The 22,563-nt window shown below is 38.5% G+C and overlaps 1 protein-coding gene across 1 annotated transcript in view; it reads right to left on the minus strand.

Annotated features, from left to right (window-relative positions):
- The window catches only part of HAPLN3 (hyaluronan and proteoglycan link protein 3), a 229,961-nt gene that overhangs the window by 41,351 nt on the left and 166,047 nt on the right, over positions 1–22,563 (minus strand). The window contains exon 4 of the mRNA XM_044078193.1: positions 14,318–14,620. Within this exon, the coding sequence (XP_043934128.1) occupies positions 14,318–14,620 (303 nt within the window). The remainder of the gene's footprint in view (positions 1–14,317; positions 14,621–22,563) is intronic.

Below are 22,563 nucleotides of genomic sequence, written 5' to 3' on the forward strand. Positions count from 1 at the left end.
TAGGCCTCCTTTAGATTGAGTGTGGCCATAAAGGCCTAAGCTAGCAATAATGGGAGAAGAGTTTGTAGGGATAACATTCTGAATGATGTAACTTTTAGGAAGACGTTCAGAAAGGACATCCTGAATTGGCCTCCAAGGGCCGTATTTTTTTGGGGACAAGAAAAAAATCTTGAGTAAAAGCCTTTTCCTTCTTGGCCGAGAGGGATGGGATCTATAGTTCCATGGTAAGATCCTGTAGGATCTGAGGAATAAGGTGTACTTGTTTTTTTTGGCGGGGGATGGAATGACCCTTGTAAGGGGCATTTCTTTCCAGGAGAGGAAATATCCCTTTTGCACTATTGCCAGCACCCAGTTGCCTGTGGTGATAGTTCTCCAAATGGGTAGGCAGTGGGAGAGGTGGGCTGACAAAAGGGGAGGTGGGCAAAGCAGTCATGCATTGTTGGAGCCATTTCTCTCATGAAAAAGCTGTCTTTGAGTAGATTGAGAGGTGGCTGGTCTGGAAGAGGCCTGCCTCCTGGCTCTTTTTCTAAGCCTGGAAGAGAGTGCAGTAGTAGTGGAGGGGGTCTTCCTGACAACAATAGTCTTAGCAGGGTAATTTCTGTAATATTTTGGAATGGGAGACACAAGCAGGTGCTTAGTGTGTTGAAGCTCTTTACTTTTCTCCTGAAGGTTTTTAAAGAGGTCTGCAGACTGCTTACCAAACAGGAAGTTGTGGTGTAGAGGGGCATCAAGGATTTTACACATGAAATCCTCTGGTAGGGGTTGAAGGCATAGCCATGAGTACTGATATAGCACTGATGCAGAAACAACAGACCTTGCAGAGGCCTCTGCTGCATTTTAACTGCATCTAATAGAATGTCTGGCCACTTGAGAAGCCAAGGATAATTTTGATGCTACCTCTGTTTTGCTAGGGCAGTCAGGCATGGATGACAGGTGGGTAGAAGCTTGGGATACTAGGTCCAAAGCATATTTTATCATATGATTTGGTAGTTGATATCTCTGAAGGCTAGGGTGGAGGAGGTATAAACCTTATTTCCTATCCTGTCCATGTTTTTACTGTCTTCATCTGTAGACAAAAGAGATGAGGAGGGAATCAGTCTTGACTGCCTGTCAGGGGATACAGCAATCACTGCTGGGTTTGCCAAGGGTAGTTTTACCAGGAATTTTTGTTCATCCGGCACTTTATAGAAATGATAAAATCAACCAAGTAACAGAACCAATACTCACTTTGTATAAAAGAAACCAACAGTAAAAATATGAACTCAGCAACGCAAATGTAACAAAAAGCTGTTTATTAAAACAAATGTTACTTAATGTAAACACATTTGTTTGAACCTCAAAACAGGCTTCAATGACATCATTTGATTTAGACCAGGGGAAGAATCAGCACCCATTATTAAGATCCATTCCAATTCTCTAATTTCTAACCTATTGTTTAAGTCACCACCCTGCATACATCTAAAAACCTGGTCTATCACCCTAAATCTAAAACTATGTTCAGGTCCACATTCAGTTATATGCTTAGTTAAAGAATTAGTACTTACATTTCTTTTGCTATCCGATCTATGCTCTATAACTCTAACTTTAATTTTTGCATCGGTTTTCCTTTATAGAAAGATGGACATCTAATACATTTGGCAAGATGGACTATGTTGGTGGAATTACAGGTAGCTGAACTATCAAAACTGGACTTTTTCCCAGTTACACGGTGAACAAACACTTGATTTCTATTTATAACATCACAACATGAACAGTTATGACATGGACTTGTTCCATGAAAATTATATCTGTATCTGTGTATGTTATTCTGGTTGTCTTTGTAACATAATGTCTGTTTCAGACTAGAGCAATTACGATAAGAAAAATTCAGGACCTCACCAATCAGTGTAACCATCTCCGGGAAAGACTTGAGAATTACTCAATTCTTTTTTATAATTCTTTTCACTACTGCTGAGGCTCTACTATAGGTTGTGACATAGCGGACTACATTATCTATAGTGCATCCATTATGAGTATCAGTGATTTCTCTACTCCCAAAACTTGTTCTGGCAGTAGTTGCTCTTAGGCGTAGAACTTCCTCTATTTCTTGATTCAAAGTTCCTTCACTATAACCTCTCTCTATAAATCCCTGTTAAAGGCTATTCATTTGTTGATGACACTTATCCAGTTCTGTATTTAGCTTACTGATACGGATGAATTGTCCCTTACTGATTTCCCTAAAAACATGAGGTGCATGCATGCTGAGTTTGTATTTTTACTGATGGTTTTGTTTATACGAACTGAGTATTGGTTCTGTCACTTGGTTTTATTGTGTCAACTTGTCCTGAAGGAAAAGAGGCACAGAAAATTGATTAACAACACAGCCTTTTTAAATACGAATCGAAAGCTCAATGACATTTTGAGTGTCCAGCCGAATCCACTGCTGGGAGCCAGTAATAAGATACTACTATCTAGAGATCCTGGTCTACAATGTAATGATGATGAACAGAAATTTTTGAGACTGTTCAGCAATCTCGAAAAGGTCAGAAAATATGAGCTTACAGTGGCAAAGGTATAGTTTTCTAGCGTATATTGATCTTGCCATCGTACCCCGAGGTCTTCGAATATTAAAAATGCCTTCATACACTAATCTATACCCAGTCTTACACACATACAGATATCATTTTCATTGAACAATTCCATGTCATAACTGTTCATGTTGTGATGTTATAGATAGAAATCAAGTGTTTGTTCACTGTGTAACTGGGAAGGAGTTCAGATTTGATTGCTCAGCTACCTGTAATTCTACCAACATAGTTTATATTGCCAAATGTATTAGATGTCCATCTTTCTATATAAAAACATCAATGAGAAAATTAAAGGATAGTTATAGAGCTTAAATCGGATATCAAAAGAAATATAAGTACTAATTCTTTAAGCATATAACTGAATGTGGACCTGAACATAGTTTCAGATTTAGGGGGATAGACCAGGTTTTTAGATGTATGCAGGGCAGTGACTTAAACATTAGGTTAGAAATTAGAGAATTGGAATGGATCTTAGAAATGGGTGCTGATTCTTCCCCTGGTCTAAATCAAATGGTGTAATTGAAGCCTGTTTTGAGGTTCAAACAAATGTGTTTACATTAAATAATATTTGTTTTAATAAACAGCTTTTTGTTACATTTGCATTGCTGAGTTTGTATTTTTACTTTATAGAAATTGTCAGGTCTCTTAGGAGCAGGTGGTTGTGAGTCTGAGTTTTTTGATACTGAAGAGAATGCATCAGAGTAGGCAGAAATAACTGGTGGAATGGCTGAAGGGGAAGGAGATTCTACTTGAAGTATCTCAAAGTATCTCTTTCATGTTTCAGTCATTTGGGAAGTGTCCCATTTGAAGTATTCTTTCATCTTTGTGATGGTCACCCCAAAGGTGATATCCTCTGGTGGAGAGTCCCCTTCTATGGATTCTTCATCAGGGGAATAGTGCTCCAGTGAAGAGGCAATTTGAGATGAATAAGAAATGAACTCATCAGAAGATGAGTAGTCAACTTCCCGTTCTTCTTCCCCTTCATGGGAAGTGGGAAGGTGAATAGAAGAAGCTGAGGCAGGCCTCGGGCTGAGAACAGGAGGGTGAAGAGGCCAAGGGCCTAAGGGCCATGAAGGCCTGCATCAAGGAGTGGGTCAAAGATTGCCATTCAGAACTCCCTCTGTGGAGGGTGGGAAGTGTTTAGATTTCTGCTTCCTTTTTAAAGGAGGAGTCCTAGGAGAAGGCCTAGTTTCAGGGCCCTGGATAGGAGCTGGGACTTCAGGTAGTGGCATCCCAGTCGGTCATCCGGTGGTAGCTGGTTCCCCCTCAGCATCGGTAGGGACTGATGTCTGAGCTGCCTCCGTGGACGTGCTGGATATTACTTCCAAAGTGGCCTCCTCGAGGTGAGTCGACAAAGTAGACGGCTCTAATGGACATCCCTCAACCCCTATATCGGAAGCTGGTGGGATGTCCGATAGTGGAGTGGCAGAAGTACTAGGCATTAGCAACTTGGCCTTCTTATGTGGTGGTTCCACTGGGGTGGCTGACTCGGGCTCCATCCTGAGCACTAATTTTTTTAGCCTCTGGTTTTTCAGGTACAGATTAAGGGCAGTCAGATGGCTTCTGAGCATCTTTGGCACAAAGAATTGACAAATAGGGCAAGAGGTATGGTTGTGTTCTCAGCCTAGGCAAAAAATGCAATGGTCATGCATGTCCTTATGCGGAATTTGGCACCTGCATCAGCATTTACCCTTCTTAGTGGACATTGGCTAACAGGGAGGAACAGCAAACTAAGCTCAAGCAAGCCAATCAAATAAAATCCCCGATGGGGTACTTAGCTTTTAGAAGTCTTGAAAGTAGAGGAGTGAAGCGATTGATGTGAAGGTCAACTGTGGCTGAAAATTTCAGTGGTCTGTTCTTGTTGACGTCACATTTATGGTCCCTGGTTTATGACCCTACATGTGATATCCCATGCACCTGCAGCAACCAGGCTTAAGCTTTTGTATAGGAGCCGATGTTCGGGTTGCCTGAGGTGGAGAATCCCACACTAAGTATACTGCAGCATAGGAATAGAAGGATATCTTTCTGATTGCTATCATTGTGGAGTTTAGATACCTCATTCTCACAGACTCTCATAAACATTTTAGCTGCTGGATGAGAAGCAGTGATAAATGTGCTGGGCTTCTTTAAAATCTTTGCTGCTTCATTATTCTCATTATGTCCTTCATCACCATATATATTCTGAAGAAGAATATTTCTTCCAAAGCATTTGATGTCCATCAGAATCTCCTTCAACCTAGAAGGGAAAGCAGATATTAAAGATAACCCTTTATCAAGTAACCGCCTTTGAGCCTCACTTAAAGTATATTCTGAATGGTTGGTTACGATGGATTCATTAATTGTGTCTATTGTAAAGTGGATAATTTCTTCCTCGTTCATCTTCTGCTTGCAGATATGTTTCCTCTGTGAGACAACTGCTGCTTCATTAGAACTGGCAGTACTGGAAAAAGCAAAGTGTCTCCAGCAGAGATTTTTGTTCTAGCCCTGTGCTGCTCACATCTTCATTATTCTGTTTAATTGTATTCTCTGATGCCTGATTTTTAGGGCTCTGACTAGGATTTCGAATAAGTAAATTCTGAGTTGGTAGGTGCGTAGTGTGAATATCAGCTGTTACTCGCTCTTTGCTATAACAGCCTTTAGTAACAGATGTCCCTGTATTCGTACAGAAGAGCTAGTCTGATGATTAACAGGTGATTGCTTGGAAGCCATTATGATATAATTTCTTGTGCTTCTCTTCTGTTCGGAGTGGGATTGTCTCAGCCATTTAAAAATGCTCCCATGCATACAATCTTTATAGTCCCTTACCAACTTTCTTTTATGCTTTTTAGCTTGTTTTCATAACTCAATAGTCTTTGCTGCAGCTCTTCAATTCTGAGAAGAAATGCACTGAAAAGAGCTGAGCTTTTTAATTCTGTCTGTTCACGTTCAATAAAACCATCAGTTTCTTCTTCAAGATGTTGAAAGCATTCAAAGAGAAGTTTGATTTAATGGAAACTAGTCTCTTAGTTAATAGCTTCTGACTTGCCTAACAGATCGGGATATAAATTGCCATCACAGCTCTCAATAGATCAGAGACATATCTCAACAGAATCAGGGATAAATCCTCAAATAATCAGGAACAATCAGGGACATTTTTTAAATATTTGTACTATTATCATTGAAACATTTGCAGAATAAGAGAATGTGGATTAATATAGATTTTTTGACGTAAAACGTCTATAACTCTGAATTACTATCATTATTTATTAAGGGCAATTCACAACCTTTTCTTCAGCAGTAACCAGTTTTAAGAGGGATTAAGAGGGACAGACCTACAATCGGAGTCTAAATCAGGGACGTCCCTGAAGATCAGGGAAGGTTGAGAGGTCTGATTGCCATAAGTGCTTTCATTTGGAAGCCTGCCTGCACTATAGGATATTACCTAGGTGTATAAGGATTAAATCCATGCTGACTTACGACAATTTTTTCCTGATCTGTTAGGCAGGTGGCAAGCCATTAACATAGAGACTAGATTATTTTACATTAAACTTCTAACTGAATACTTACAGCCTCTTGAAGAAGAAACTGCCTTAAATGCATGCTGACTTATGGCAATTTATATCCCAATCTGTTAGGCAGCTGGTAAGCCATTAATTTAGACACAAGATTCCATTACATCAAACTTCTAATCGAATACTTTCGGCCTTTTGAAGAAGAAACTGCTGGTTTTATTGAATGTAAACAGACAGAATTAGAAAGCTCAGCTCTTTCCGATGCATTTTGTCTCAGAATTGAAGAGCTGCAGCAAAGACTACTGAGTTATGAAAACAAGCTAAAAAGTATAAAAATTAGAAAGCTGGCAAGGGGCTATGAAAAGTTTATGAATGGGAACATTTTTGAATGGCCAAGACAATCGGAATCCGAAAAGAAGAAAAGCACAAGAAATGATAACATAACGGCTTCCAAGCAATCACCTGTTAATTATCACACTAGCGCTTCCATTATGAATACAGGGACATCTGTAACTAAAGGCTGTCATAACAAAGAGCGAGTAACAGCTGATACTCACACTAATTACCTACCCACTCAGAATTTACTTATTCAAAGTCCTAGTCAAAGCCCAGACATCAGAAAATACAAATAAACAGAATAATGAAGGTGTGAGCATCACAGGGGCCTGACCAAAAATCTCTGTTAGAGACACCGCTATTTCTGGTACTGACGGTTCTAATGAAAGAGCAGTTTTCTCATAGGAGAAACTGATCTGCAAGCAGAAGCAGAAAGAAGAGGAAATTATCCACTTAAGAATAGGCACAATTAATGAATCTCTCGTAATCAACATTTCAGAATATACTTTAAGTGCGCCTCAAAGGAGGTTACTTGATACGGATGATGCAGCACTGCAGCGGTATTGTTCTTACCTCACAGCAAGTGGTTCTTTGCTTCGATTCTTGGCTTGGGTGCTTTTTGTGTGGAGTCTGCATGCTCTCCATGAGTTTGTGTGAGTTTCCTCCAGGTGCTCTGGTTTCCTCCCACATTACAAAGACATGCATCTGGAGCATTTCTCCTGGGCTCCGCTGAAAATTGGCTTTGTTCCAAGTTGGACTTTCCTAGTTAACAAATGTTAAATAAATAAAATAAAGGGTTATCTTTCATACCTGCTCTCCCTTCTAGGTTGAAGAACTTTGTGATGAATATCAAATGCTTTGGAGGAAATATTCTTCTTCAGAATATACATTATATGGTGATGAAGGACATAACGAGAATAATGAAGTGACAAACATTTTAAAGAAGCCCAGGATATTTATCACTGCTTCTCATCCAGCAGTTGAAATGTTTATGAGAGCCTGTGAGAATGAGGTATCTAAACTTTGCAATGGCAGAAATCAGAAAGATTTGCATAAGTTAAATTTTGAAGAGAAGAAAGCACTACAAAAATTAATGAATAATGACAGGATAGTGATCAAGCCTGCTGACAAAGGAGGTGCGATTGTTGTCCTGGACAAATCTGTCTATCATAATAAGATGTTAGATATGCTTAATGATGAGGAGACATAAAAGGAGATCCACAAATGGGAGGTGAACAAAATCATAAATCAAGTCAAAGACAATCTATATGACTCATTTATGGCACTTATCCCACAAGAATTATTTTACAACCCAATGGTTTCATATCCTTTGATACCCGCTATCAATGGTTTATCCAAAGTCCAGAAAGAAAATCAGAACCCGCCAATGCATCTGATAGTCTCTGGTGGAGGATAGAAAACAGAGCCTGCTTCCATCTTTGTTAAAGACAAATTAAAAGTGGCAATTCCCAGAGCAGCTACAGTATTGACAAATACTTCACAATTCCTCAGAACGCTATCTTATCTGATTGTTCAAAGTTTTTAGAGGAGATAACAAATATAAGAATGGTCACAATGGGTGTCAAGAGCCTCTTTACTGTTATTCCAAATGATTTTGGGATTGAGGTGGTTTGACAATTTTTGAGACGTGAAAAGATATTTGACAACAATACAATTTCTCAGAAAACTGTTTTTTACTGAGATAATTTTAGAGAATAATGTCTTCACATATGATAATTAATACTATCTGCAAAAATGGGGATTTGTGATGGGCACACCATGTGACAACAGTTATTTTAACATAGTAATGGCTCATGGGAATTTGATTATGTACTCAATGCAATGAATAAATGGAAGAAATATATACCTTTCTACGAAAGATTTGTGGATGATATATTTTTTTCTTTGGACTGGTGATGCACAACAACTAACAGATTTTCTTAGCTATTTAAACAACATCACAACCTTCTTTGAATTTGAAGTTAACAGTTCTAGAAGCAAAATGAATTTCCTAGATGTCACACTTCAAATATGAATAGATGGCAGTCTTGATACATACATGTATAAGAAGGATTGTTGGAGGAACCATCTGTTGTAAAGAGCTAGTATGCACCCAAGACATATCTATAAACGTCATCAAAGGATAACTCCTAAGAATATACAGGATTTGTACTGATGAGCAGAACTATGAAGAGGAGATAGAATGGCAGAGGAAATAGTTTAGAATATGAGACTATAAAGATGAAATCCAGAAGAGAAATTTAGAAAACAAAGTATTGAGACATGCCAGGGGCCAACCCTACTTTATAAATGGTGGAATACAAGATGTGGCTGAAAAAACTAGTAAGAAGTACAGACCAGACCGGAGGACTGAGATGCCTGCTTACTTACAGCAATGATGCTAAACAGGTGTGTCAAGTCATAAGGAACAACTGGAAGATTCTCACAGCTGATGAAGACATCAAACATATTGTTAGTGAAAATCCTGGTTTTGACTAAAAAATAGAAAGAACCAGAAATGGTTATTATGCCAAGTTGTACCTAGAACCAGGACTATCTCGACCACCACATTCAATGGCACATTTCTTTGTAAGAAATATAAAGTTTGTGCATACATTGACTCCAGGAATTGGTTTCAGCATCCAATTACTGGGAGAAATTATAGCCTAAATATGTATGCAGACTGCAATACCAGGAATATTATATTTATGTTGCACAATGTAGATTGTGTATTAGTTTCTATTCCAGAAAGACCAATAGCTCTCTCAAGGATATAATCTTACATCATTTACAGTAAGTGATATAAAGCTTTGCAGCAAAACAAATGCTCTCTATCAACATACTTCTGCTCATCCTAGTCATACATTTGGTTTTATGATACTGGAAGTTGTAACTGAAAGTTTAAGAGATGATGACCTCGGTAATAGAACTGAAATAATTGAAAAGGGATGGATTGCAAATTTACAAACTGACAAATCACTAGGACTAAATGGGATGGTTCCTTTAAAATCCCTATTAAAAAGCGGAAAGTACCGAGATGAACTCCAGCTGGATTGGTCCTTTTAAATATAAGGAACTCTCAGAATCTCTTAAATACAACAAATGTTTAATGTTCTCACAAAATCTGATGAAGGCACATTGCCAAAAGGGCTTATCTTTTAAACTCCAGGATATTATGTTTTATTTGTGATTTTGTACTTGATATTAAACTCTATTTATACTGTTTTATTTGAGTTTTCTGTCTAACCTCACTGTCGTTACATCGTTTGACTTTGTGATGATTTTATATTTAATTATAGATAAATATATATCCATATCTATCTATCTATATATATATATATATATATATATATATATATATAAAATATAAGTTTATTTATTAGACTGCATCATTAACCACTACCTTTCTTTCCACTCCACTAACTACCTTGATTATAGCAAGCTCAGATGCTCATAAGCCTAGTACTTATACAGCAGGAACTTCTTATTTTAACATTTGTTAATGTCTGTTATGTACTTCACAGATAAAGATTCTAGTTGTCTACTGATGTACTATGTTCTTCATCTGTAAATATGTTGTAAGTAATTGCTATCTAAATTGTTAATCGCTATGTAATCCAATGTAACTACTGTCTGTTCATTTTAACTGTGGAGCTTTTCTCCCTGGGCCTCCGCTGAAAATAGACCTATGTCCAGTCGGACACTCCCGGTCAACAAATATAAATAAAAATAAATTAAATAAATTAAGTAGATAACTGAATAAGTAAACTGGCCTTTCTCCCTTTTCAGCCATGGCCTAGCTGTAAGAATACATATAAATGGTATACTTAAGGGCAAGTTACCTCATAGGTTCATAGGTTCATAGGTAGGTACTAGGCTATCAGCCCAACGGCCTATGTAAGCCTAGCCAACAAGGTTCCATGGCTTACACCACCGAAGAAAGTTATTTTCCTGTGCCACTGTTGAGCAGAGACACAGAAGTGATCTCCGGGGTGTGTTTCTTATTTCCCATCCACTCATCAAGATTTTTCTTGAAGAGTGCTAATGAAGAACTTTGCTTGACATAGATGGGTAGCTTGTTCCAGAGTATAGGAAGTCTCTGGGACAGGAATCTATCCCTCCAGCATGTTCTGTTTATTGTGGTGACAAGGTTTAGGTCCCTACAGCGTGTATCTCGGAGGGATTGGGATTTCTTTAGGTGTAGCATGTCCAACAGCTCTGGGTTTGACATAGCTTTATATGTTAGGCAGAGATCACCTCGGACTAGACAATATGCTATGGAGTAAAGCTGGAGTGTTTTGAGGTGGTCAGTGTAGGGCATTTGTTTGAGGCCAGTAATCCTCTTTGTGAGGTACTTCTGTGGCCTTTCCAGTTGCTGCAGATGTCTTGTGAGGTACATTCCAAAAGGGGCATTGTACTCTATAATGGGTCTAATGAGTGTAGAGTAGAGGGGAACAATGACCTCTTTTTTCCTGGATGAGAACCCTTTTATGATGAGGTGAGCCACGTAGAATGACTGCCTGACTACTGTGGCGATGTGACTATCAAATGAGAGACCACTGTCCACCTGGGTCCCAAGGTCTCTTATCGCGCAGTCGGTGTTAAGTAGATTGCTGCGTATGTGGTAGTTCATGGGTACAGAGTTTTTACCAAAGGGGATGACACTGCACGTTTTGGCATTGAGCTTGAGGCCATGGCTCTGACACCAGGCATCTGTCTCAGTGATGCCCTTCTGTAGGATGTCCACATCATTTGGGGACTTGACTATGACTCCTAGTTTGCAGTCATCTGCAAACTTCATTAGCCAGAGGCCTTCTGTTTTACTCTGTACTTCAGAGAAGTAGATACCAAACAGGAGAGGTCCCAGGACGGAACCCTGTGGTACTCCACTTGTCACTGCTTTGAGGTCAGATTTGGAGTCTGCAACTTTTACAATGTGGGTTCTGTCAGTGAGCCAGTTGGCAACCCACCTTGTGATGTAGGGATTTATACATAATTTAGTGAGTTTAGCTATAATTCCAGAAAGCCTTGGCGAGGTCAAGATAGGCTGTGTGAACCACCTTACCCTCATCCACAGCTTTGGTGACTGCCTCAAAGAAGTCGATCAGGTTCAGGAGGCATGTTCTGCCTTTCACAAACCTGAACTGGGTGGGATTCAGAGTTTGGAGGTCACCAATGTCTTTGTTTATGAGTTCCATGATGATAGGTTCCATGGCCTTGCAGACCAGGCTTGTCAGGCTAATAGGTCGATAGTTCCTGGGATCAGTGGTGGCTCCCCCTTTGTGGAGTGGGATAACTGTTGTTGTGCACCATTCAGTGGGCACAAAGCCTGATGTGAGGCTATTATTGAACATGAGGCTTAAGTGGGGAGCCAGTTTGTTCTGAAGTTCATGTAAAACGCAGCCTGGGATGTTGTCCGGTCCAATGGATGCTGTGTTTTTGGCTTTAGAGAGTGCAGCTTTTACCTGCATAGTTGTAATTGCAGGGACTCTGCATTCTTCCTGTATAGGTATGGACCCTTTAGGGGGTGAGAGGGGGGTAAAGTTAGCAATGAACCTATCTGCCAGAATGTTGGCAATATCAGTTGGTTCTGTAATTTTCATGCCTTTATGCTGTAACTCAGAGAAGATCTGGGTGTTGCAATCTAGATTCTTGACACAGCTATAGAATGCTTTGTGGTTGTCCTTGGATTTAGTGGCAATTTTGTTTTCGTAGCTAGCTTTGGAGGATCTTATAAGGGATCTCAGCTTCTTACTGTGGCTGACCAGGGAGCTCCTCCACTCATGGCATTTTACTCTCTTTTGCAACAGTTTCTTCTTCATCCAATTAACCATAATTATTTATCCATTTTTTTGTTTGTTTATTCTGAACAGACAAGTGATCTGGATTATGGGGATCCTTTTTATACCATGATCTAGTTATAAAGCAGTATAATACACATATAATACGGGTTGCCTACAAGGTGTTGGATGGCAACTTGTCAAACACAGAAATCTTCCAGCACAGCTGTTCGAAAAAAATGCACTGGCAGTTGTACTGCCAAGACTGCGGCACAATAGAGTTTGGAGAATTTGCCGTTTCCCCATTGTAGTGGGATCTCAGAGTTGGTATATACAATTAGCAGGAGATGTGGGGAACTTGTCCTCTGCAAAAAATATTTTTTGTTTTGTCTTCGGTTTTCAGTCAGCTTCTGATTCATAAATTCAGCTTGATCAGTTGCCATTTGAAGGATTAAAATTTTGGCAAAAATCTGGACTTTCATGTGTGTGTGTGTGTGTGTGTGTGTGTGTGTGTAAAAATGTCACTCAGACAAACTATTCAGTAAAAACTGTAAGAAAAACACAGCCCAGCTACAGTTTTTACTGTGCAGTATCTTAAACCTCCCTTAGTGGCGACCCATGGGATAAATGGAAATGACCCCTTAAAAGTATATAGTGTATCTGCTACATGCCCTCTGAATGTTCATAAATTTTTACTTTTTTAGTCTTTATGGGTATATTCAGGCCAATAAAGCCAACTTCCACTAGCTGAGGACATGCACGTTTTGGCCTTTTCCACTTATGCAGTACTGACAAACTGGGCAAGTGGACACTATCTGTCCAGTACATATGTCCAGGGGTGCTGGGATTTATGGTGGGCACACAATGTTAGCATGGGTTCCTGGTGTAGGATAGAATAGATCATGTCCTCAACTCACTTATCACCAGTAAATACCCATGTGTATGCCCAAGTTTTGCAAGATTAGTCAACACAACCAAATCACCTAGAGACAATTTTTACACCATGTGTTCTGTGATCCATGTTCTCCTGTCTAGGGGATACTGGACACCACAGCTGATACCCAGAGTGGTTGACATATTTGTGGGAAGAACCCCACAACAATACAGGAAGAACATGTAAATTCCATGTAGGTATTGACTGGAGGTCAGGATCAAATTGTGTACCTTGTGCATGGGAGGTAAAGACCTTAACCATTATGCCAACGGACTCAGATTACAATATCTTGGTATTATTTTTTTAAAGTCAAGAAAATTAACAGTCTAAAATCCTAAGCAAATTAGTCACTGAAAAAATATGTTAAGATATTAGGGAAAAAAGTAAACTTTGAGCTTTTTGAAAATATAGCTTAATACCATTTCCAAAAATAAATAAATAAATCCATCCACAATATGTAAGGATGATTTCTATATAAATCAGAATTCTACGTTAGTTGTCCAGTGGGTAATTAAACATTAAGATAAACAACAACATTATACCCTATATTTCCCAAAGTAAGAGATAATTTCTCAAAAAACAATGCTATCATGGACCAAGGAAATGATGAACCCCAACAATTCTTCACAAAACAAAAAATTATTTCACAAAAAACATTCTAGTACTATTTTATTTACAGCATTACACCCATTAGCACACTTGCATCTTTTACAAAACAAACATTAAAAGAACTGTACATCACCACAGCTACCATGCAGAGCAAACAGTGAAGGAAGCCACACAGTTCATTTCTTGAAAGGATGACTTTGAAGCTCATTCCCCTGCCTGCTTGCCCTTTGATGAACTTTATACTGGCATACCTATGAATATGATGAACTTTGAACAACACATTGTAGTCCAAGACATCACTTGACTATACACTTCCCAAAACAAGAACCGCCAACTGTGCATTACAAAACTGTTTGGGATTTTAATGTCTAGAAAAATCTTACTTTCTTCCTGATTTGAGAGGAAAGGAGCATGTCCAAAATTAAGAATGCATAGTAACATTTTGGTTGATGTTGATTTATATAAGCTAACCTACATTATTTGCATTTTAGAACTCACATTGCTTGTCTATGTAATATACATTACATATCAAGAATTACTAGTATATGCAATTTATTACTTAATATAACAAAATAAAAATACTTTATCACATTTACTTACCTTGAAATGATGATGAGAAACAGAAGACATCAAATCTGTGAAGGTGCCTGTGCTTGTTTCCATAGCTTCTAACACCAGGAGCCATATCTTTCCCACCACAGGGTTCACGGGGCAAGGTAATGGGGTACTGCACTGTGCCATCTGTCAGCCAGCCAGCATTGCACCAGTCCAACCCTTCTTCCCATGCCTTAAACAACTGCTCAAATGATGCAATTGTGGCATCCTGGCTTGCACATGCTTCTTTTGCTTCATGGAAATTAAATTTGTATCTGCCATGATGTGGCTGGTAGGGAAATACTACTCCTGCAGGAAAGAAAATAAAATGTTTGTAATGTAACAACTTATGGTGTAACAGCATTTAAAATGGTCATACAATCCTTCCACACTCCCCACCCACCCACTCAGTTATACATAGTATTAATAATCCACTGGTCCTTTTCTGTAAGCTTGCTTCACACCTGAATGGGATCCACCAGCTAATTAACTAAATAAACTTTGTGAAATGCTTTATCTGAGGTTTAGGCATTACCTTGTAAATTGGCAAGATTTCTTCTTCTTCTTCTGCACTGCAAATTACTACACATTTCGAGCAATCCACATTCCTGAGGCATTCTCCTGTGGTTAGTCACACTTGCATTTAGATGTATACCATTGCACTTAAAAATGAATCTTCACAAACAAAGTAAGAAAGTTGTGGTTGCGGTCAACCAAATGTTGGGTGGCACTGGCAAGGGCTTGAAAACAGGGTATGCTAAAATCATAATTCCAATATTCATGGCTTTGGTGAGACTGCACATGGAATACCATATTCAATTAAAAAAAACATAGAGAAGAGGAAATTAGGTTGCTAGATCAAGTGTAGAGAAAGGCTATGAAAATCATAGAAGAATGGTTTGGCTTTCATAGATGAAGGCTCACTCTGGAAATATCAAGTCTGGAAGGTACCAAGCCTTGCGGTACATGCAACTACTGCAGTTTTATTACCAGCTCTAATATTTTTGCACACCCAGTCACACATCAAGTGTTTTCATTCAAAGTTAATGCAACTTGCGACACTAGACATGTTGTCTATATTGCCATCTGCACTCACTGTACCTCATTTTATATAGGTAAGACTGATAGAAGGCTGAAAGATAGGATTAGAGAACATCTTTATCAGATACGTATTAAATCTGTTGTTAATGCTTTATCTAAGCATGTTTTACAAAATGGAGCTGAGCATACTTTTACTTTCTCCGTCCTATATGTTAATATTCCAAGTATTAGAGGAGGTGATGTTGCTAATCATACTGAGGAGGTAGAAACAACCTGGATTGTTAAACTTCAAGCTCGTGTACATCCAGGTTTAAATGATAGAATACCACTGAAACCTACACTTAAGAATAGAAGATGTAAAGTATCGACCAAGTGATGTATTTTAGATATTTTTGATTTTATGTTGTTTGCACACATATTTCATACTTTGTTATTGCATTTTTATTTTTATATATTTTTTTATTTTTTATTTATTTATATAGTGATTGCTTTAAACTGTAAGTTTATATTAGGGTGTTTAGGTTTTTGTATAGGCTATTTTATATTTTGTAATTATTTTACAAGTGTGTTATGCCTTTAAGGTTTCTTATAGGTTTAACCTAAGACTGATTGCTTAATTGTTTTATTGTTTTAATTGCTTACACTATATAACCCTGTTTCTTTTCTGCTGGTTTTGGGTTTGATAAAGCTTTTTAGCAAAAGTGCTCACCACTTTTGGATCCTAATATAGAGCTTATTATTCATCGCATTTGGACTCATTTCGGGGCTTTTTTCCATATTTTGGACTTTGGTATTTCATATTCTGGATGTTTCAACTAGTCTGAATAGACATAACTGAAATGTATTTATCTGCAAGGTTTTATACTGCCTTTTTGTGGTGGTTGAAACATATACAGCCTGGTTCAACTGTGAGCAGTTTTGTTGTTTATTGCTCTTTATATGTATAATAAGGTTAGGTAACAAGCCTAAAGAATATGGGTCTATATTAGAACACCGAACATTCAAAATGTCGAGTGTTCTAATATCGACCCGTGAAGAAACAGAAAACCGAATTCTTTCCTAGGGAAATAATTCAGTTGTCCGTTTCTGTTGCTTCGGTATTTTCTGCACTCTGGTGGAAAGTTACAGGTCAGGTTCAGGTAAGTGTGCGATTGTGTGGACGTGAGGGTTAGGGTGGGTTAGGTGAGTTAGGGTTAGGGCGCGGGTCAGGTAAGTGTGCGATTGTGTGGACATGAGGGTTAGGGCTGGTTAGGTGAGTTAAGATTAGGGCGCGGGTCAGGTAAGTGTGCGATTGTGTGGACGTGAGGGTTAGGGCAGGTTAGGTGAGCTAGGGTTAGGGCACGGGTCAGGTAAGTGTGCGATTGTGTGGACGTGAAGGTTAGGGCGGGGTAGGTGAGTTAGGGTTAGGGCACAGGTGACATGACTGTGCAATAGTGATAGACCTTAGGAAGGGTTTGGGTTAAGGTACGTGGATAGTTAGTGGTGTACATATAGTTTAGTGTAGGGTTAGGTGTAAGAGTTTAGGTGTATGTGTGTGGATTGCTGTTTGTTTGGTGTGCTTGTGTTGTGTGTATGTGTTTTGGAACAGCAAATGTTTTCCCTAGGAAAAAATTTGCTGTTCTGAATGTTCGATGTTTTGAATTTTTGATTGATAGGGTTCAATATTAAAACACTCAACAGTTTGAATGTTCGGTGTTCTAATATAGACCCAAGAATATTTGGGTGGTGGGATTCATATACATTTAGCACAAAGTGTTAAATAAACAGCATCAAGAGTGGTAATATGTAGGAAGGAAGTGATTCAGGGATATGAGCAATGTATTCATACAAGGAAAAAATAGAGAAGCATGCATGGTATGCAAATACTGAAAAATATAATGCAAATGGGAACACATATGCAAATGAATCTGATAGTATATGTGATGACATGATGATCGATTCTGCCATGTAAAGCTGATGTTATGCATTTCAGTTTTCTTCAGTTCTGAATTCTAGAAATGATGTCCTTACATTGACTGCTGCAGTATTCATTACTATATGGGATCCCCTGTTAAGCCCGTCATCTGGCCAGTCTACCAAAGTCTACCATTGCTTTAAGGTACGCTGAACATCACCTACAAACTCCTCATGTAGCATATGGTATAAAAGTGGCGTTCAAGCATATCATCCTCTGAACTTTTTTGCTGCCAGTCTGAACGCTGTTTGTAACTATCAGTCAGTTTGCCTCCATCTGTTTTGTGCTGTTTTTTTCTGTTTATTGGAACTCCAGTGATTTTTCCTGTTTGCTGACGTCCTCACCATTGCAGATAAGTACCCAGTTGGGTTTTTTGTTCTTTTATTAACTTTTTTGTTATGTTTGCAGGGTTAATGTAATCCAGGAAGGGTAAATGCCAGTGTGGGAGACGGATTCCCCATAAAGACTGCCACGATCAATTCCTTTTTTGTCTAGGAGCTTCTCACAACTATACTTGTTCTACTTGTCAGGGATTTGTCCTGAAATCACTTTGTAGTAGACGTTCTTCCCTATAACATACGATGACACCATCAACTTTTTAACGGTTGACATAGTTAATTTGTATTCCTGCATCCCACATGATTTGGGGACTGAATGGGTAGTGGACTTTATTAGATCAAAAGGAGCTAACAACAACGAATGTCTATTAATTGAACAACTTTTAGACATTATTCTGAAAAATAACTTTGTGTCATTCGAAGGTAAGCTATTCGTGCAGAAAATTGGAGTGGCAATGGGCTCACCAATAGGCTCTAGTTTTGCAAACTTGGTGTTAGCCCATTGGGAAAATAATGTCATCTATAACAGCCATTGGAAACAATTGTTTTGTTGTTACAGGCGATTCCTGGATGACATTTTTATTTTATTTAAGGGTAACGAAAAGGAAGCAGGTCAATTTGTGGACTTCTTAAACTCAACAACAACTTTCTTGAAGTTTACTTATAACTTTCAAGAGAATCCTATTAATTTTTTAGATGTAGAATTGAGGAAAAATAAGGGAATGTTTACAGCAAAAATTTTCAGAAAGGCCACCTACTCTAACAGCTTCCTTCATTTCACTAGTATGCATCCTCCCTTCCAGAAGAAAGCTGTAGTAAAAGGTCAGCTGGTCAGGGCAGCAAGGATGATCACTTTAGAAAGTGAATTTGAAGAAGAATGTGAGTTGCTATATGAAATGTTTGTAAGGAGGGCGTACCCTAAATCATTCCTGGATAATATTTTCCAGGAAGTAATGGACAAAAGGAAAAAAGGTTTTTACCTACCCCTTTTGACCAACGAAAGGGCTGTTGTTAATGAAAGTTTCATTGAAATCCCTAACCAGTCTACTGTTAATAACATTGTACAAGAACATTTAGATAACATCTCAGTTCAGGGTACCATGATAGATGAAAGGAGACACAATAATTTCTCAATTGCCTTTACTTTTACTTATTGCCCAGAAGCAACAGATATAGGCAAAATAGTAAGGAAATACTGGTGTTACCTCTCAATGGATAAAAATATATCTAAAGTGCTAAATTATAACCCTGTAATAACATACCGAAGGTGTACGAATATGAAGAAATTACTTGAAACAAAATGTGATAGATCAAAAATTGAAGGGGGAACCAGGAAATGTGGCTTATGTAAATATTGTAAGAATATTCAAACATCAAATTCATTTATGATTAGATCAGTTAGTTACCATGTAAAGGGGTCTTTAACATGTAACTCTAAGGGTATTGTCTACTTGGCACAGCACATGCAATGTCCGTCATTTTATGTTGGAAAGACGGATAGACGGTTGAGAGACCGAATATATGAACATTTATATGCAATTGCAAAGTCCAAGGAAGAAAATGCCCTAGCAAGACACTGTGGAAATAACCATGGCCATGCATTTACGTTTATGGTTATAGATGGTATCAATAAACAGAATTTAGACACCAACCTTGTCAATGAAAATTTTCTGAAATTAGAACTAGAAAAAAGAGAACTAGCCTGGCAGCTACGTTTAGCTGCATGTAGAGAGCCAGGGATTAATGACTCATGTTCCATAGCATGTATTTTAAAACTTAAAAATCTTTTGAGATAGGTTTTAAGGGTGATTCATGCTGATTAGGCTTATTTTTATACAATATACAAAATTTAAAATATTTTTATATAAAACATTTTTATACAAAAAAACTTTTTATTATATAGGAGTTGTTGAGGGACTAGTCCTTAATAATTTTTAACTTCAATCTGGTTTGTAGGTATTGTTATTGTTGTTACTTGCGAGGTTTTTTGGATGGTAGGTAATTGTTGTACATACCATAAAAATAATAACAACAATAAAATTAACAAGTAAATGAAAAATGTCCAAATGGAGCTCCCCTATATGACAGGTTGGTTTAATGTATTTTGTAACAAATAACTCTTTTTAGTACTAGTAAAAACATGTAAAGTATTTGAAAGGTACTATATAAAGATACCAACACAATAACTGTCTTTAGGGAATAAATTCTATTATGTATGTATGTATTTATTTTTATGTATTTATACATCTATTTACAAATTTATTGAAGTTAAAATATTGGATTTAGTTAATATAATATATATTTTTGATTTATTTTAATGGTTTACATAAATGAACATAAATGTTGCAATTGTATGGTTATACCTGGAAGTACTGGCACTTTAAAAAACAAATGATATGCTATTAATGATAATTGATAGCATGTGCACTAATTTTAAATACTGCAGTGAACGGAAGACCGTTGTCTGAGGAAGTTCTGCTATTGTGTGGAACGAAAAACGCAGTTAGCGTTTCACAGTATTTGGTCTTTTTTTCATGTTTTTATTTTATTGTCAAATAAGTGGATTTAATAAACAGTAAGCCTTTGTGAACTGTTTTAAAGGCTCCGTTTTTACAGCCGGTGTTACCAGCTTGCTGCATTTCCGGATTGCTTTAAGGTACGCTGAACATCATCTACAAACTCCTCATGTAGCATATGGTATAAAGGTGGCGTTCAAGCATATCATCCTCTGAACTTTTTTGCTGCCAGTCAGAACGCTGTTTGTAACTGTCAGTCAGTTTGCCTCCATCTGTTTTGTGCTGTTTTTTTCTGTTTATTGGAACTCCAGTGATTTTTCCTGTTTGCTGAAGTCCTCACCATTGCAGATAAGTACCCAGTTGGGTTTTTTGTTCTTTTATTAACTTTTTTGTTATGTTTGCAGGGTTAATGTAATCCAGGAAGGGTAAATGCCAGTGTGGGAGACGGATTCCCCATAAAGACTGCCACGATCAATTCCTTTTTTGTCTAGGAGCTTATCACAACTATACTTGTTCTACTTGTCAGGGATTTGTCCTGAAATCACTTTGTAGTAGACGTTCTTCCCTTTCATTGTATCTTGAGAACTACCATCCTAAGCTGCTTGCTAAAGATACTGTGGATAGAACTTCCTGCCCCAAGGGTCAGCCATCAGGGAAGAAAAAGGTAAAAAGGGAAAGACCATAATCTTCCACTGTTCAGCCTCAGCTGGGGGTTCTCCTGAGGTTATCACAAACCTGGAGACTCGCCCAGTTGTGTTGTCGGATTCCTCTGCCACTTCCAGGTTGAAGGCCAGTGAGGATCTTGCAGGCAGCACATCCGACAAGGCTTTGCAGGTGTCCATTTTGGGTGTTCAGGGGAACCATGATTGACTGTTTCCAAAGGGGTCTGGGGGGGTTCTGCAGTTTCTTCTTAGGGAAGAAGTTTCTACTATGATTGTGGAATGCTGTCCTGAGTCAGGGCCCTCTCAGTTTTCTAGGATGGATGTCCCCTTAAAAAAGAAACAGAAAGCTAAACATGTTTCTTCTGCTCCTAGGGACCCACAAGATGAGTGGCAGGCCTTTAATCAGGGATTATTTAATACTTTATTGTCATTAAGGCTTCATGGAGGGTTTTGGTTCCTTGTCCTCCTTGGTCTTCTTCTTCACCAAAAAGGGCCAGGGAATTAAATTCTTCTGGGGAAGAGTTGGATTCTGATGAAGAATCCCTCACTTATTCTACACAGATTCCTTCTTTAGACTACGGGTCTGAGGAGGAGGAATCTAATAGCCCAGATACTCCTTCTTAGGAAATTTCCTTTGAGGAAACAATCTCTAGGATGAGGGAATTTTTTGTGGGATTGTGCCCAGGTTTCTGATATCCATAAGCGGTCCTATGAGTTACTTCAGATAGAATCTTCTAAACCTGCGGCTATTCCTCCTGTCTTGCCTGCTTTACTAGATGTATTTTTCTAATGCCTCTAAAGCACCTGATTCTCTGCCCCATGCTCCCAGCAAGTCTGATAGGTTTTATAAGGTGCCTGAGGGCTGTTCCGTTTTGTTCAAATGCCCTGCTGCTGAACCCTCTGTGGTGTCTGTAGCCTCTGATAAGCCATCTCAATTGCTTTCTTCGTCCAAGTTACTGCCTTCTGACAAAGACAGAAGAACCATGGACAGGCTGGGTAAGGTTTATACTTCCACTACAGTAGCTTTTAGGGCTATTAATTATCAGACCCATATATCTAGGTATGTGTTGGCTCTTCTTTCTTAGGGTTGTCAGCTTTTTTCTGATTTTCCAGACTCTGAGAGTAAATTTTCTGTTCTTTCCATGCTAGGGACTTCCACTAAGTAGTTTGTTATTCTATCAGATGTAGTTATGATGCAGCAGATGCCTTTTCTAGGGCTGTTGCTTTTGGTTCAGTATTAAGGAGGTATGCTTGGCTTAAGCTTCAGCCTTTACCTGATGATATTAAGGCTAAGTTACTGGATGCTCCTCTGTATACTAAACTTTTGTTTGGGGAAGTGGCTGATGGTTTGTTTAAGTCGCTTCAGGACCAGGGGAAGGCCTTACAAGACCTTAAACATGTCTTTGTTTCTCCTGTGCCTAAATTTCAGAGGAACTACCGTTCTATGCCAGCCTTTGTTTGTAGGCAATCTCGCCCTCCTGCTAAAAGTAAAAGTGGTCATAAATGGGCTCCTCCTGCTAAGGCCACTCAGACTCAAGGGATTCTCATGCCTTCTTTTCTTGACAAACCAGGTGCTGTCTGACTATCCACCTGTTCCCATCCACATTCCTCATTATCTTTGCTTTTCTGTTTCTCTTCCTATTTGGCTTTGAATCACCCAGGATTCTTGGGTTCTGTCAGTCATTTGTCAGGGGTACATCATGATGTGGAATTCCCATTCTCCTTTTATTGACATTCCTCA

This window comes from Protopterus annectens, chromosome 7.part0, assembly GCF_019279795.1.
Source record: "Protopterus annectens isolate FY-2018-M chromosome 7.part0, PAN1.0, whole genome shotgun sequence".
Classification (NCBI taxonomy): Eukaryota; Metazoa; Chordata; order Ceratodontiformes; family Protopteridae; genus Protopterus; species Protopterus annectens.